Source organism: Sorex araneus, chromosome 1 (genome assembly GCF_027595985.1).
Source record: "Sorex araneus isolate mSorAra2 chromosome 1, mSorAra2.pri, whole genome shotgun sequence".
Lineage (NCBI taxonomy): Eukaryota > Metazoa > Chordata > Mammalia > Eulipotyphla > Soricidae > Sorex > Sorex araneus.
This window is the reverse complement of record NC_073302.1, coordinates 243,055,688-243,073,446: the sequence shown is the minus strand read 5'-3', so window position 1 is coordinate 243,073,446 and position 17,759 is coordinate 243,055,688. Positions and strand designations below refer to the sequence as shown.

General features: G+C 41.6%; 1 protein-coding gene across 3 annotated transcripts in view; it reads left to right on the top strand.

Annotated features, from left to right (window-relative positions):
* ATP8A2 (ATPase phospholipid transporting 8A2) overlaps positions 1-17,759 on the top strand; it is a 651,431-nt gene that overhangs the window by 621,738 nt on the left and 11,934 nt on the right. For all 3 annotated transcript variants that reach the window (XM_055146569.1, XM_004604655.2, XM_055146669.1), the window contains exon 36: positions 16,126-16,217. In XM_055146569.1, coding sequence (XP_055002544.1) covers positions 16,126-16,217 — 92 coding nt within the window. The remainder of the gene's footprint in view (positions 1-16,125; positions 16,218-17,759) is intronic.

Below are 17,759 nucleotides of genomic sequence, written 5' to 3'. Positions count from 1 at the left end.
TCAAAAAATGGGGAATGTAAATGAATAGAAATTTTCTCAAAGAAGAAATTCGAATGGCTAAAAGACACATGAGAAAATGCTCTACATCACTAATCATCAAGGAGATGCAGATTAAAACAACAACGAGATATCATTTCACACCACAGAGACTGGGCCACATCCATAAGAACAAAAGGAACATTTCTTTTTTGATTAACGTTCCCTTTATTTTCTTTCTATATCATTATAATGAACTGAGTTATAAACTTATAACAAATGACTCAGACTGGCAAAACAGATTACAAATCATAGGCCAATTATATAAAGATCATTTATAGTTATTATACTATGTGGGAGCATACATCTACCATTTTACCTTTTATTTTTTCTGCCCTTTCATTTCCTTTTTTATATACCTTTGTGATTATGTAAACATTTTAGAATTGCATTTTAATTTATATATTATATTTTTATTGTTTTGTGTAGCATAAAATTTTTACTACTTGTACTATTACATATATAATTATATAATATAATTATATAATTTATAATTTATTTAAATAATTTATTGCCGACGTGGGTTCAATTCCTCCACCCATCTTGGAGAGCCTGGCAAGCTACTGAGAGCATCTTGCCCGCACAGCAGAGCCTGGCAAGCTATCCGTGGCATATTCGATATGCCCAAAAATAGTAACAACAAATCTCACAATGGAGACTTTGCTGGTGCCCACTTGAGCAAATCAATGAGCAACGGGAAGACAGACAGACAGTGAATTATATATTTATATAACTGATCACATCTACTGGTGCTATTATTTTACCAGTTTGAGTGAAACGCAAAACCTTACCTCCTTTTACATCTCTTTACCCAAACTCATACATAATATTATTTACTTGAATTTTTTTCTATATAGATACATATGTCAGACTGTAAATTTTGCTTTAACTTGAGAAATAAAATTTGGAGCACTCAAGAGAAAAGAAAATCCTATTGAATTGACCGATATTGTAGCACTGTAGCACTGTCATCCCATTGTTCATCAATTTGCTCAAGCGAGCACCAGTAACATCTCCATTATGAGACTTGTTGTTACTGTTTTTGGCATGTCAAATACACCACAGATAGCTTGACAGGCTCTGCCATGTGGGTGAGATACTCTCAGTAGCTTGCCGTGCTCTCCAAGAGGGACAGAGGAATCGAAACCGGGTCAGCCACATGCAAGGCAAACACCCTACTGATGTATTATCACTCCACTCCACCAATATTGTACTTATCATATTCTTACAAATATTTCAAAATATCTCCTTTTATCGTTTCCTTTTTTGCTTATAGAATATGCTTTAACTGTTCTCCTAGGAAAGTTCTGAAGTGATAAATTTTTTCTTCCATTTGAGAATGTATTGAGTTTTCATCACTGAAAATTTTTTTTTATTAAGTCAACCACATACACACATACACACACAGGGCTGAGATCTCCAAGCCTACTCGGATAGGGACTGGGCCTCTTCCACCCAGATCCCCCATTTTTCAGTAGCCAGAAACTGACCCTGGCACCGTGTAATCCCATCAATGGCCAGCATCCAGAGACTATAAAACCAAGCCCCCAGAAGCTGACATGTTATAACCTAGTTCTCCCTTTCAGAGAACCTGGCAAGGTACTGCGAGTTTTCCTGCCTGCACGGGAGAGCCTGGCAAGTTCCCCATGGCGTATTCATATGCCAAATACAGTAACAATGATGATTCTCATTCTCCTGACCCTGAAAGAGCCTCTAATGTGGCACATTGGGAAAGATGAGTAAAGAGAGCTGCTAAAATCTCAGGGCTGGGACAAATGGAAACGTTACTGGGCCCACTCGAGCAAATCAAGGATCAGCGGGATGATAGTGATAGTGATAGTGATTAAGTCAACAGTTGACTATTTCTTTCAGCTCTTACAAAATTTGCTACAGTAGCCTCAAGGATTTCTAAATGAAGTTCTTATCCTTCAAACTCCTTTTTCCCTATAGGGGAAGTGTTGTTTCTCGTGTAGTTTTTGATTTTGTGTTGTTCTCAATCTTAGGAAGTTTAATGTAATGTAATTTAATGTGTGGGTATACCACACCTAGCAGTGCTCAGGGCTTATTTCTGGCTCTGCATTCAGGGATCACTCCTGGTGGTGCTCAGGGGACAAAATGGGATGCCGGGAGTAAGGCAAGTGCTCTACCCACTGTACTATCTCTACAGAAGTTTAATTTTAATATATTTTTAGGTAGGCTGGAGCGATAGCACAGCAGTAGGGTGTTTGCCTTGCACACAACCGACCCGGGTTCGATTCCTCCACCCCTCTCGGAGAGTCCGGCAATCTACCAAGAGTATCTCACCCACATGGCAGAGCCTAGCAAGCTACCCATGGTGTATCTGATATGCCAAACACAGTAGCAACAAATCTCACAATGGGGACGTTACTGGTGCCCGCTTGAACAAATCGATGAGCAACGGGATGAGAGTGACAGTGTGACAGTGAAATATTTTTAGCTAGATTTCTTTGATTTTAACATGTTTAGAAGTTGTTCAGCTTCAGAAATAGTTAAAAAGTTTTGCTCAGCTTTTTCATAAATCTGAGAGCTGATGAAAAATTTTGAAAGCATTTTTCTTGGCAGACTTTCAAACCTTATTTTATTTGATCATACTTTAGGTGACATAGTTACAACAGTTTTAATGTTTATGGTGTCAATGTATAAAGTTATTGTACCCCACCATCACCAAAGTGCCCAATACCCTCCACTAATGTCCTATGTCACTTCTAGCCCACTCCTTCCTTTTTTCCCCATGCTCTCCCCACTACTTGGTGATCTGAGTTTTGTAATTTGAGACTCAGGGCTTGTCACTATTCAAATCTTGTCTCTTTATATGTCACAATCAGTGGAATCATGTGGTATTTGTCCTTCTCACTCTAATGAATTTTGCTTGTCCCACCACCACCATCTATCCAAGTGGCAGTTAACTGCATGATTTCATCTCTTCTTATAGCTGAGTAATATTTCATTGTGTCCATATACCACAACATCTTTAATCCATTCATCTGTCATTGTAAATTTGGGTTGTTTTCATATCCTGGCTATTATACTAAGCATTGTAACGAACACTTTTTCTCAAATTAATGTTTTGTGTTTGGTGGGGATGTAGATGTCAAGAAGTGAAATTGCTGGGTCATATGGAACATCTTTTCTTACTTTATTGAGGTATCTCCTTAGTGAATTTTGGAGGGTGGGGGGAGCATGTGGTGGCCACACCAGGCAATACTCGGGGCTTACTCCCAGCTTTGTGCTCAGGAATCACTCCTGCTTGGCTCGGGGAAACCATATGAGATGCCAGGAATCTAATCCAGGTCAGCCATATACAAGGCAAATACCCTACCACTGTACCTGCTCAGACCCCATAATGGTTTCTAAGACCCATTCTCTCTCTTCTTCTAGTACTTTGCAGATATGAATGTTATTTTTTTTCTGTTATATTCCCACCGGTCCCTAACACTTTCCCTTTCCCCTTCATCCTGTTTTGTCTTTTATTCCTATTGGTTATTGCTGCTATTCTATTTTCTGGGTGGAAGACAGATTTATTTATTCATTTCCCCCTCTATTCTGCAGTGGATTCTTTGAACTAGATTTGTAATTTAAACTGTTGTATTTTGGATGTGCTAATATTTGTAGTAAATTCTTTATATCTTCTCTTTCCTTTTTCCTTTTTCCTTCAAATTCATTTTCAGTTTGTTCACTGAGGTACTGCAGATGCTTTAAATTCTTGGTCAGGGTGGGCCCAAAGCAGAGGGTAGGCATTCACCTTGCACGTGGCTGACCCGGGTTTGATCGCCTGATATGGTCCCCATATGGTCCCCTGAGTCCCACCAGGTGTAATCCCTGAGCACAGAGCCAACTATGGCCCAAAAGCCATAAATAAACTCTTGGTCAGACTATTTCACCTGTCACAATCATCTTAGCACTGACTCTATTGATGAGATTTTAACATTCAATTTGAGATATTTCAAACAAGTGATTTTCAGATGAAATCTAAACATTCTTTTTACGTGATTCCTGTTTGGGTTATCTTCTGTAGTGTCTGCCAGCCTTTGCGTAGAGATGGAAGTTCCTGATCTCTGCTAATTCTCTGGATACCATCAGGGTGCAGGACTGTGCCCTTGCAGTGACCTGACAATGAAGAAAATCCAAATAGATATTCATACACCAACCATAACTCAGCAACGAGAAGCAACTGTTGCAGGGTGGGGAATGCCTCGGTTTCACTGATTGGTGGTAGCCCTCCATAGCTCCCCTTGTGGCCTCTGCTAGTCCCCCAGGGGGCCAGTGACCTCATGATCAATTGTCAGAGATGAATGTCCCAGTTCCCTAAGTGACCTCTGTCACCACCCCAGCCAGGATTTGGGGCACTTTCTTGTACGTTTGCAGGGGTGGAACTCTAGACTCCCTGCTTGCACTTTGTTGGCATAAGTGCCCGTGGGACCATGTATTTGCTGGGTACTTGGTTGAAGAGTAACAATTATGGTCTAAAGGGTTGGTCTTCCTAGATCACCCCTTTCCTGCTCCTTTGGCTAGAACAGTAATTCCCCAGTGGGTAATACCCTCCTTCCTCCCTCACCACAAACACCAACAGTACAGGGGCCAGTAATAGCCTCAGAGGCAACTGGAAACACATTCTTTTGTACACTTGAATATAGACTTTGAAGGCTGGGGCAGCTAAGGACTTTTTTTCTGAAAAAAGAGCAATAGGCCAAACATTTGAGAACCTTTGGGTCAGAACAAATAGACTTTTCATGAGCATTTGGGTGCATTTCTGGGTTTCCAGACCCTTTAGCTCCAAGTTTGAAATGGGCTTTAAAAGTAATGAAAATGCTGGGGTAAAAGTGATAGTACAGCAGGTAGGGCACTTGCCTTGCACACATTGAACCCGATTTCAATCTCCAACAGCCCTGTGGTTTCCCAAGCCCCGCCAGAAGTGAACCCTGAGTGCAGAGCCAGGAATAAGCTCTTAGCACAGCTGGGTGTAGCCAGAATCCAGAGAGAGAGAGGAGAGAGACAGAGAGACACAGAGAGAGAGAGAGTTAAATGTAATTGCAAATATGCAGAAGTCATTTTTATGGGTTTTACCAGAGTTGCTATTTCTGAAGAAAGGATAGTGTGCTGCTAGCTGCCAGCTAGCACTTTCTGAACATTTCTTCTGACTGCCCTGGTTTATTTTACTTATCACTGATATGAGATACTGACTTTTTACTCCAGCCAACCCACTGGCAATGGATTGCATGTGTCTTCTTTTTGCTTTTCCCATATACCCCGAGTCACTTTTAGTTCAAGAATTCCTAGATAGGGCGTTGGAAAAATAGTACTACGGGTGAGGTGCTTGTCATGTATGCACACGCACAGTTTTGATCCATGTTACCCCACATGGTTTCCGAGCCCTACCAAGAGTGATCCCTGAGTACAGAGCCAGGAATATCTTGGATTCCCAGCTATTCTAAGGATACAAATTTGCTAATTTCTAGGTTAAACCATTACCTAGCCATTGGAGAAGACAACTTGGATGAAATGTTCCTTTTTTACTGGAAATCTTCCAGGTCCTGCTTGAAAATCACAACATAACCTTTTTCACTCCTATGGCCTTCCTCCCACTATCCAAAATTTTTGTGTTGAACAGAATCCACCCTCTTCTCATATAATTTTTTCTACCCTTAGGTCCCAATTTTGATCGTCAGAGGAGACAAGAACCAGAAAACTAGAGGAATCCATCTCTTTTATTTTTTGGAATGGAATTCCTATTAATATTGAATTCTAAGCTGCCTGCAGCCTGCCTGTCCTCCAACTGTCCCTGTAGCCTGAATTATTTTCTTAGCGTAACACAGTTCCCTGCCTATAAAGCTAGAGGTGTTTTGCTCAACTATTTTCTAGATTTTTGAGTGTGCTTTCCTCCTCTGGAAAAGAATTGGGACGTTATTCCTATTTCATCATTGTTTTAAGAATGATAGGAATTGCTCTTGGTTGCTATTAGAAACCCCTGGCAGCACATATGGTTCTCCAAGGTCCACCAGGAGTGATCTTTGAGCAGAGTCAGGAGCACTACCATGTGACCCCAAAACAAAGGACAGCGAGTCTTGACCCAGACTAGTAAATACAAATCACCAGTATACTTTTTTGTTGTTGTTTTTGTTTTGGGTCCACACCTGGTGATACTTAGGTTACTCCTGGCTCTGCCTCAGGTATAACACCTCCAAAGCTCTGGGGGCCATCTGGGATGCTGGGAATCAAAACCCGTGCTGGATGTGTGCAAGACAAACACCCTACCTGCTATACTATCCCTCGGGGCATGCTAATGCAGTTTTATGGAGTCACTATTTTCTCTGTGTCCAGCCCCTGGTGATGATGTGGAGAATACAGAGGAAGTGTTTACATAGACCCAAATAGAAAGAATCGACCCTCTCCTGATGCATCCTGATATCTCTCCTGATGGAACATTCTGATTCTCCTGGCCTTCCATGGGCCTGGAACTCTAGTGGAGTCTCCATCATGGCTCTCTCTAGACTTCTCTCCTGAAGGCCTCAGGGGCACTTGGAGACTCAGAGTTGTTCAAGTCCAACAGATCTCATTCTTCACAGTCGTTCCATCCAAGCCTATTCTCATTTCTTTGGGATGTATCTTTCCTGCCAGCTCTTCTTGATGCCTTTCTGACCCTTTTCCAGGCTCTTGTCTTGCCCGTTTTACTGCTGGAGCTCCCCAGTGGCTCTTCTCACTTCCTGTCATTAGGTTGCTGTGGAGAGATCACCACAGAGACTTGTGTCTCACACAACTTTGTTTCAGCCTGAAGTCTCACACAATATCTAATCTGTTTGGAGACCCAATGAATAAATTAAGTTTTTCTGTTTTGTTTTGTTTTGTTGTGGTTTGATTTGGGGAATATTCATAGTATTACTCAGAGCCTACTCCTGGCAGGGCCCCAGGTAACCATATGGAGTGCCAGGGATGGAACCGGGTTGGCAGCCTGCAAGGCAAGTACAAGTACTTTTCCTGCTATACTATCTCTCCAGCCTAAGTTTTAGAACAGGCTGAGTATGTATTGATGGAAGATTACTACTATGCAAGAGAATAATTTAGGAAAAGCTACTGCATCATAGTATCCCTGCCACCAACTGGAAAACATATTTTGTTTTTGTATATTCTAATTCTCTTTCATTATGTAAGTGCATTTAACTAAGATAAGGTGTGTTTTTTTTTTAAATATCTCTGGCCCTGGAATTTACTGTAGCCCAAAAGCTTCTGTTGCCCTTGTGCTCAGATTAAAATATGTAAAATAAGTTACCAGTGCAGAATCTCATGGTCTGAAATCTCATTGTTTGAATTCTTAAAATTAGCTTTCGATAAATTAGCAGATATCTGAAAGAAAAACAAGTTTTAAACAGTATTTTTTTCTTAAGGAATCTGTCAGATGGTCAGATTTATGTTTTGAAGATTGACTGGCAATAATTTAAAAATAAGCTTCTAAAAACACTTACTGGTTTTGGCTCCTGTTGTGGTGTCAACTGACTCCTGCCAACTGCAACTATGGACAAGACCCACAAGTCAGATTTGAAATTATTTACTTTCTTCCCCATCTTTTTGCTTGCTGGAAATTATGCCTGTGTGAATTTTGCAGGAACAACTTCCTAATAGAAATGTGAACATAATTTGCTGTTCCCCGGTGTCTGCTGTTCGCCAGTGGTTGAATTCTCCTTAAACACCACTCATTGTTTGAGCCAGAAGCGTCTCCCCCTGCACTAAGCATCCTCTATGTGGAGTCTGTTCATGTAGACTTATGTGAATTCAGATTTCACCATCATTGCTGGGGAGTCAGGAGAGTACAGACATCACAGGCAAATTCTGCTTATATATCACCTTTCCTGTCTGTAGAACCCAGCTGGCACACTTGCTTAATTCAAGATGACTTAATCAAAGCACTTTAATTTCAACATCCCACAGCTGACCATGGCAACATTGGCCAACAGTCAGGTGGTGGGAAGGAATTTTCATCAAGTCATGATCCTGTCCCCATCACTGTTTTTTTTAACTGCATTTTAAAAATAATTGGGGTGAGATTGGCATAGTATACAATTGACCACTTTGAAGCATACAGTTCATTAGAGTTTAGTACATTTGCAGTGTTGTGCCACAATCCTCTGTCTTGTTCCAGAGCATTTTCATCTCCCCCAAAGGAAACCTCACCTGCCTTTAGCAGTCACTTTCTCTTCCCTGCAGCCCTGGTTGCCAGTTCTCCTCTTTCTGTCTCTGTATATTTTCCTATTCGGGATGTTTAATATAAATGGAATCTTATTTATATGAACTGAGATGCTTGGGGGTGTTTCATATAAATGGAATATAAATGTGGCCTTTGGGTCTATCTTTGTTCACTCATTCTAATGTCTTCAAGGTTTATTCATGCTGTAACCCCTGTCAGCACTTCATCTCATTTATGGGCTGACTAATATTCTTAAATATGGCTATATCACACTCATTTGTCCATTTATAGCTTGATAGCATTTGGGTTTTTTCCATCAAAATATATTTGAGTCCATTTTCACTTCTTTTGGAAATATAACTAGGAGTACAATTGCTAGGTGCTGCAGTAATTATGGTGAATAGTAGTGAAAGATTTTGCAATCTTGCCAATAATGTGCACGGCTTTGTATTGGCCCTCATCTGCTCCAATCCTTTTTATGCTCTAGTTTTCATTTGTTTCTATGGTCATCTAGTTGGTTCTATGTATAGTCACTTTGTGTTTTCCCTGAGACAATAATGTTCGATACTTTTCATGTACTTGTTGGCCAGTTGTGCTTGTTTTTTGGATCCACCTCTATTTGAGTTCATTACACATTTTTTTCAATTGAACCACAGTGAAATACAGTTACAAACTTGATATCGACTGGGTTTAAGTCATATAACAGTCATACAATATTCAACATCTATCCCCTCATCAGTGTACATTTCCTACCACCAATGTCCCGAGTTTCCCTTTTCCCTCCCACCCCACCTCCACAACCTGCTTCTATGGCAGGCAATTCTCTGTGTCTGTGTCTGTCTGTCTGTCTCTCTGTCTGTCTCTCTCTCTCTCTTTCTCTCCTTCTCCCCCTCACCTCCCCACTCCCACCACTTCTGGGCATTATGGCTTGCAATACAGGTACTGAGAAGTTATCGTGTATATCCCTTTACCTTATAACATTCCATTCTTGTCCAGCGGGATTGCTTCAACTACTGTTGTCATAGTGGTCCCTTCTCTATCCTGACCTTTCTCCCCCACCCCACACACACACTTACGACAAACTTCCAACTGTGGACCAGTCCTCCGAGACCTTGTTTCTATTGCCCTTGGGTATTAGTCTCATACTATTACACACGTTTTTATTAGATTATTTGTCTCTGTGCTGTTGCATTGTTAGAATTGTTCACGTGTTCAGGATCTCAACTCTTATCAGATGATTCATGAAAACTCTTTCATTTTGTGGTAGTCTTTCTACTTTCTTGAAAATTTCTTCTAAGACTCTGGTGTTTGGGTTTGATGAAGTCCACTTAATTTTTTCTTTGTTGCCTCAGTTGTCCTATCTAAAAAGTCACTGCCAAGTTCAGTTATGTGTGTTGACTCCTGTGTTTCCTTCTAAAATTCATTGTAATTTGGGGGATAGGGGTCCTGTTGATCTCCATATGCATTTCTGAGGCAGATGGTTTTCAGTGCAGGGAGCAACATGCATTTTGTTGACCCCTTTTTCTTGCACTATAGTGGTGGAATGGAAGCAGGTCTCCCCCAAAGACAGAGGAACCAGGTCACCCCAGATGGAGATGAGTGTGGTAGGGTAGAGAAAGGAAAGCTGGTCCCAAACAGGTCCCAAACAAGGGTGTCCGCATTATTGTGGCACCTCCCACAGCACAGTGTGAAGGGCTGTCCCAGAGTAAATACACCCTCACCCTCAACCGTCACTTGACACATATCTTGCAGAGCACCCTGGGTAGTGCTTGAGCTCTCCAGCCACCACAACCAGTCCATCATTGACAGAGTATACATGTGGTGGAACCTCCCAGAATCCCCCACCTCCAACCCCCAGCAATCCTTGCAGCAATAGAATGTTCCCCTTCCGCCCCTTTTTTTCCCCTAGATAAGAAGTTGGTGAGGGAATTCTGGCTTCTGAACCAAAAGGGGTCTATGGAGGAAAAGGAAAGGACAAGTCACTCCCTATCATCTTCACACGCCAGATAAACAAGTTCAGCCGCAAACCACCTAAGAGACCCTCGGTTGCCTGGAGACAAACCCCAGGACAAGCCCAAAATTTCTAGCACCTCTGGTTCAGGCTGGCTTCCAGGCACTCACCTCTCCTTCCAATCTTTCAGACACATGCCCTCTTGCAGATTCCCAAGGGGCTTGTGGCTGGAACAGATTCTACTCAGCTCCAGAAACTCAGTTTCCTCTGGAGTCTCCTATGTGTGCGTGCACGCGCATACACACACACACACACACACACACACACACACACACACAAGCATGTTTAGAGGGCTGGTCACTATCTTACATTTAGGCCTTAATCAATTTTGAGTCTATTGTTAATTATAGACTCTAAGTATCCAACTTTATTCTTTTTCTGCGTGTAGAAAGTCAGTTATTTGCCAAACAGATTGTGGTTCCCATCATAAAGGATCTCAACATCTTAGACAAAAATCAATCAGCCATAAATTCTATGGATTTATTTTTAGACTCTCAATTATTTTACATTGATTTCTACATCTTTCCTTATTCCAGTACTATACTGTTTTTATTACTGTCACTTTATATTAAGCTTTAAAATCAGGAGTGAAAACTTTCCTACCTTATCTTTTCCAAGATTATTTGAAATCCCTTGCAATTCCATATGAATCTTTGGACATATGTTTCCATTAATGCAAAAGAAAAAATCCATAGAAGTTTGGTTGCAGTTTCCCATAAATTTGTTGGACAAAAATCACAAAAGAGGGAGCTTTGTCTGGCTATTCACCAGAGCTGAACTTTCAGTCTTCACCACTACATGTGATGTTACCCTGTTGAAAATTTCATTTCCACTCTTGTTTCTCAGTATTTTTAATCACAGAAGGGTGTTGGATTGTATCAAATGAGACAACTACATGATATTTCCTTCATCTTAATTAATAGAATATATGATATTGATTTGTCTTTTTGAATAGTCCTCTCATTCCTGGGATAAATTCCACATTGTAACATCATGTATAATACTTTTATTACACTTAATTTATTTCTCTGAATTTTGTTGAAGATTCTCTTATTTGTTTGGAACAAAATTTTCATAAACCCAAATTTTTCTTTCCAATACTAATTTATGCCCTTTTCTCCATCTTTACTCATTTTTCAGATCAATGTAAATATTTGGGCACTCTTTACCTTTTTTCTACGTCTTTGTGAGTACATAGATATGATAACATATAAATGACAGAAAGTAAATCTATAGGAAGTTAGTTTTATCACCTGTTTTCATTATTGTTTTTCTAACACTTCTGTTTATGAGAAATTATAATAATGATTATTTACAGTGATATTTTCTCCTCCAAGAAGAAAGGGAATTGGTAAATAATGTTTCTTGACATTTTAGTATTAGAGCCCACTGAAAAGTCAGTGTTTTGTGTACCTCCAGGAAGATGTTTTTGTAAACGGGAGCATTATTTTCATATCCGAAACTCTGTCATATCCATTCTTATCTTTAAAGTTCCCATTAAAGGTTGTTTCTAAGGACAGCAACACATGGGAAAGAACAATTCTATGATCTTGTTCTGTAGCCATCATGTCAGTAATTGGGTCAGGGAAATATAAATTATTCATGGAAACCAGATAGAGTCAATACGGTAGACTGAGCTGACTTAGAGAGAACTTTTCCAAATGCATAGAAATAGTGGAGGAAAGAAATATGAACAAAGAAAGGCATTCAATCCACAATCAAGTTCAAAAGAAAGACAAGGAGACCTAGGTAGCAGAAATGGAGACACATCAAAGCCAGCATGATAAGAGGGAGCTGGAGTCAAGAAGGCCACAACAGGGCATGAGACCTTTTCTGAGGTTCTGAGGTTGAAAATTCAGGAATGGATGAGGAGAGAACATAAAATCTCAAATCCATATGAGATAGAACAGGACATTCATTATACGCAAAGCTGCTGATTCTGTAGGGTCTTCGTTTTTAGTGAAACATAAACTGAAAATATTGTACTCACTAGATTGACAATGAATTAATTATACTGTGTGCTCAGGGAGATGTGTAGAAGAAAGAATCATCCACTAGAAACGGGAAGCACATATTATCCATAAGTTCCTATTTTTGGACTATCCCCAAAGAAAAGATAATAATAGAAGAATTGGTGATTCATAAGGCCTAATAGAGACATAAGAAAAATCATCATAAAGAATAAGTCCATAACTCATCTACATTATAAGGGAATCACCATAAAACAGAGTCATTTCTTTCTTCTTAAGAGTCACTTACTTCTGGGGCTGGAGCGACAGCACAGCGGGTAGGGCGTTTGTCTTGCATGAGGCCGACCCGGGTTTGAGTCCCAGCATCCCAAGCACCACCAGGCGTAATTCCTGAGTGCATGAGCCAGGAGTAACCCCTGTGCATCACTGGGTGTGACCCAAAAAGCAAAAAAAAAAAAAAAGGACTCATTTACTTCTAAGGACATTTATTGGCTCCCAACAACTGGATATGCAAGGAGAAGGAGTGTCATTTAAAAGTCTACAAAATATTGATTAAATGAGAATATGGGGATTGTCTTAAAGAAATATAGTCGTATGTAAAAACAGGTGAGCTGATAAAAATGGACTTGAAGAGGGTAGTAGCTAAAGCATGCTGTGGTTAGTTCAAAAACCACTTGTGTTTTTTGTTAGTTCAAAAACCACATTTTCTCCAAAAGGAGAAAATGTGAAGATTTGAAGATGGCGAAGATATACATCTGTGTACATAATATAAATATATATGCATTTATAACTTATATATAGTCATGTTCAAATTATGTCAGTATATACACATTCATAATTAACAAGCATAATTATGTTTTAAAACATGTACATATAAAGTATAAATACATAAACATATAAAACATAGAAGATCATCTTGTGGTAGTGGTAGAAAGCAAAAAATGGAATCAGAGAACTGTAAAAGATTTTTTATTTGAGTTTTTGCTTCCTAATTAAAATCAGAAGTAGTTGTAGCATCTAGGCCTGATGCTGAAATTTGCAAGACTTACTGGAAGAGCACAAAGAACCATATACCACACCCAAGTATGTGAAAGTTCCAAGTATCCCCAACAAACAGCATATGTGTGTATCTTTACATATAATATAACATAATATGTTCACACACACATCCCTTGATTAATGTGCCTTCCATACTTCCAGAAAGATGGAAGTAAGTTGTGATTCCCAGATGTTTGGAAGGTCTGAGCCAGTAAGTGACAGCCTGGGTAGGAGCCTGAGTCCCCACTTTCCTTCCCAGCCCCTACTCTGCCCACATGTGTGGATACGCCCATCCACACACTATGCAAAAAGCACCCACACAGGTCTCAGTATACAAACACTATCAGGTCTGTTTTTGTTTTTTTTTAAATTACTTTTGTTTGGGGGCCACACTCAGCTGTGCTAATGACTTACTCCTGGCTTTGTACTTAGGGATCACTCCTGGAAGACTTGTGGGGGAGGTATGATATGGGATTCCAGGGATTGAACCCAGTCTGCCGCATGCAAGACAAACATACTACCCGCTGCACTATCTCTCCAGTCCCTGTCAGGCCGGCTTTTAAAGGTCAGATGATAGGCTGGATTCTGGGCAGCTTTGACTCCTTGGACCCCTTGCCATGTGTAGGAAGGCCTCAGGATTGTGGATTCACAGAATCATATGGTCAAAGATAGAACTCATGACCTGCTAATGCTTACTGGGTTACTGGACATTCACTCTGCTAGTTCCTGACTTTCTCTGGGTGCCATTGTTCAGGGGTAGATAACAGTGGGGCTCTAGGACAGGGGCAGTGCGACTCCTATGCTCACCATCTGGTGCACATCCCCAGCCGGGCCCATGGACAATGCAAGGCTTGGGAGAGCCAGTGTGAAAGGATGGGAAAAAGTGATGCTTTTCCTCATCATCCATGAGACATTTTGCCAAGGTCAGCTAGCTGAGGCTTGTCATTAAATGGTGATGAATTAAACATTATTCTTCCACCAAGATAATCAGAAAATGTGCTCTTCTGAAAACCCAAGTGCAAAATGAACCCCAGCTCATAGAACTTCAGCTCATTATATTAGAGTACTTAGGGCCTCTCCTCTTTTGAAGGTCCTTGGATGAACCTGTGGCGTGACTGTCTTCAGAAGAACCACTCCCTCAGCCTTGACTCTTGTATTGCTGGGAGAACTTCTTAGACTAGCGCAAAAGGTGGTTCCTACCCTTTGGATTCCCAGGTTCACTTACCAGGACTGCCATAGCAGAGTGACACAGACTGGACAGAAATAAACTCAGTCACACTTTGGGAAGCTGTGAGTTCAAGGTTGAGGTGTTGACAGAGCTGAGTGATTTCTCCCAAGGTCTCTGCCCTGGGCATATGGTGGCCACATCTTGGTTTGTATTCCTAACTGGTTCTTCTAGATGTGTCTTTACCCCAGTCTCCTCCTGTTAAGGACTCCAGTCATATTGAACTAGGGTCCACCTCAATGATCTCATTTTAACTTAAGCACCTCTTTAAAGACATTGTCTCCAATTTTTTTTTGGGGGGGGTGGAAGAGGCCTTTCATCTGTCCACATATGCATCTGTGAGAAACATTTCGTCCCATCAACAGAGGGATTTTGCAAACTCCTATATACCATTAGTCTCTTTGGGAGTGAAGTGGAGGCAGTGTTGAAAGGTGGTCAAGTGTTAGGCATGAAAACCTATCAGTAACAGTACTGTTAACCACAGTTCAAACACCAAAAATTCATCTCTTGTTAAAGCAGACTTGTGGGTGAGAAACAAATGGGGGCAAGGGGTGGGTGCGAGGCAGTAGAGGGGAGCTAGGGAGGGCCATTGATGGAGGGAAGTGGACACTGGTGAAGGGATTGATGTGCCTGAAACCCAGTCATGAATAACTTTGTAATTCCATGGTGACTAAATAATTATAAATAAAATAACATAAAAATAAATCACAGTCCTTTGAGACAATTTTTAGGCACCCACTAACCTTCACTTTATAGCAATAAACAGCACTGCCTTCCAAGGTAGCTTTGTATTTCTTTATAGCAGTAAGTTTGGAGGAGATTGTTTCAGGACAGTTAGGAAGGAGTCCTAGTTCTTGGTACATCTTGATTTTCATTGTGGTTCCAAATACACACAAAGGACCAAGATATAGTACAGAAGTTTAAGGCTGCTGCCTTACATGCTACCACCAACTCAGGTTGGGCCAATCGCCAGCTCTGCATAGGGTACAGTACCTCCAGGGTGATCCCTGAGCCAGAAGAAGGCCCTGAACACAGCATGGTGTGGCCCCATAACTCAGACACTCTATCTATCTATCTATCTATCTATCTATCTATCTATCTATCTATCTATCTATCTATCTATCATCTATCTATCTCTATCTCCATCTCTATCTCTCTCTCTCCATATCAAATTCTGCAAATAAATAAATAAATAACTGCCAAAACCCAGCCTGTATCTTGCCAGGATCCTGGGTCAGGCTTCTGCCCTGGCATACAGGTGGCTGGCTAGGATGAAGGTGGCTGCAGATGGGATTGAGGCTTTGAAGGTATTTACCATAGAAACAGATGACTCCTTACCAAAGCGTCTTGGGAAGCCAAGGGTTCATCTGGTATGAAAGGGCACTTGTAATAGCCTCCGTTAGAGGAAGGCAGAGTTCAGAGGCGCTGTGTACCCAGTTCCTTTGAGAAGAGCCAGCACTGCACTCAAAGTGTCACGATAGCATCTACTGTAAATAATGGGCAGTTGCGAAACTGGAACATTTTTCCTGTGCAGAGGGAAGCTATTTAACCCCCGTCTGTTTCATTTTATGACCTGAAGTCATTCACCGAGTACCTTTGAATTGTGTGAGCGTGCGCTGGACATTGAAGCTGTTCTGTTTGCCTGCAGGATGAACGAGAAGGACCGGCTGCTGAAGCGACTCAGCAGGAAGACCCCCCCAACGCTTTTCCGTGCTGGCTCTATCCAGCAGCCTGTACCCCGTAAGTAATGGGCAGACCCTTTTAGGTTCCAGGGACCTCCAACCCACACACAGAGGCATGAGCAGAGCTTGGGTAGTACTCATCGGGAGGGAGATAGCTACCAAGCCAGTGTCCCACATTGAAAGTGGAATATATGGACTTGGCCAGAGGCAAGTGTAGCTTGGATGTAGGTAATTTCCTGGGACCCAGTCAAATGACTGAACAACAAAAATTCTTAAACTTAAGATCTTGATGTGGTTAAGATTTTCTTTCCACCTCCCATTAGGGCTTTATTTTTCCTGAGGTTAGTGATGCTACTTTTAAAGCGTTTCCTCCAAAGATAGCAAGAAATAGAGTGCAGGGGAAAGGGAGAAGAGAGATAAGAAGCAATGGGGGTAGGGGTCAAGGGGATTCAGACTCATCGGTGTTGTTAAGGAATGATAGAGCTAAATAGCCAAACCACAGAGTCAATAAAACTCGAGAGACCCACGCTTTAATAACCCAAATTAAAAGGCGGTAGGCTGGAGCGGGGGAATAGGAGAGGAAACCTGGGAACACAGAAGGAAGTTAACACTGGTGGCAGGATGGGTGATAGAACATTGTATGTCAAAACCCCAACTATGAATAACTTTGTAGTTCACAGTGATTTAATAAAATAAATTTTGAAAAAAATAAAGATAGCAAAAGGCAGTCTTGGTTTAGCATCAGCATGTTGATGAGAGAAGCATGCGGCTCATTTGGGAGGGACAGGGAGGGCCGGGGAAGGAGTCCATTATGCCTTTCCCAGGAGGGCTGCCCACTCTGCTGTGATGCTCCCCCCGACACCCTTAGTATCAGATGCTGGACCTGCAGAGTAAGGCTCACCAGGCAGTCTGTGAGGTGCTCCTGGACCCAGAGGTGTGGGGAATAGGAGATCACCTCCCAGAGGGGGCATCAGAGACTGGATTTTCCCTGTGCTGGCTGTCTCCCAGTACCCAAGGGCTGTGGTGTGTCATCTGGCTCCCCTGTTCTGATTGTCAGAGTGCTGCCTCCCTCTCCAGCCCATACACCCTCCCACACACACACAACCCCCATTCTTCCACTCCTGCTGCCCAGGAGGTAGGTGGTGTCAGACACTGAAGGACTGAGGCGAGTCCAGTAGGACTGGCAGAGAGCCGTGGACACAGTGTAGATGGTGCCCAGAACTCTCTCTGATCATGAGGAAATGTGTTTCCAAGAACTTGATCGGGAAATAGCAGGAGTGAGCCCTGAGGGGTCAGAGCCACAGGATCTGGGATCTTATCTTATGATGTTCTGCAAGCGACTTGTCCCGTGTATGTCTGCCCCTGACAGAGATGTGAGAGGAGAATACACCTGGGTCAGTGGGAAGCTTGAATGAGATCCTGTACATAACGGGCCTAGAATACTGACTGATCTTATGGACTCCAATAAGTGTTACTATCACTGTTACTGTCATCCTGTGCTCATCGATTTGCTTGAGCGGGCACCAGTAACATCTCCATTGTGAGACTTGCTGTTACTGTTTTTGGATCGAATACACCACGGGTAGCTTGCCAGGCTCTG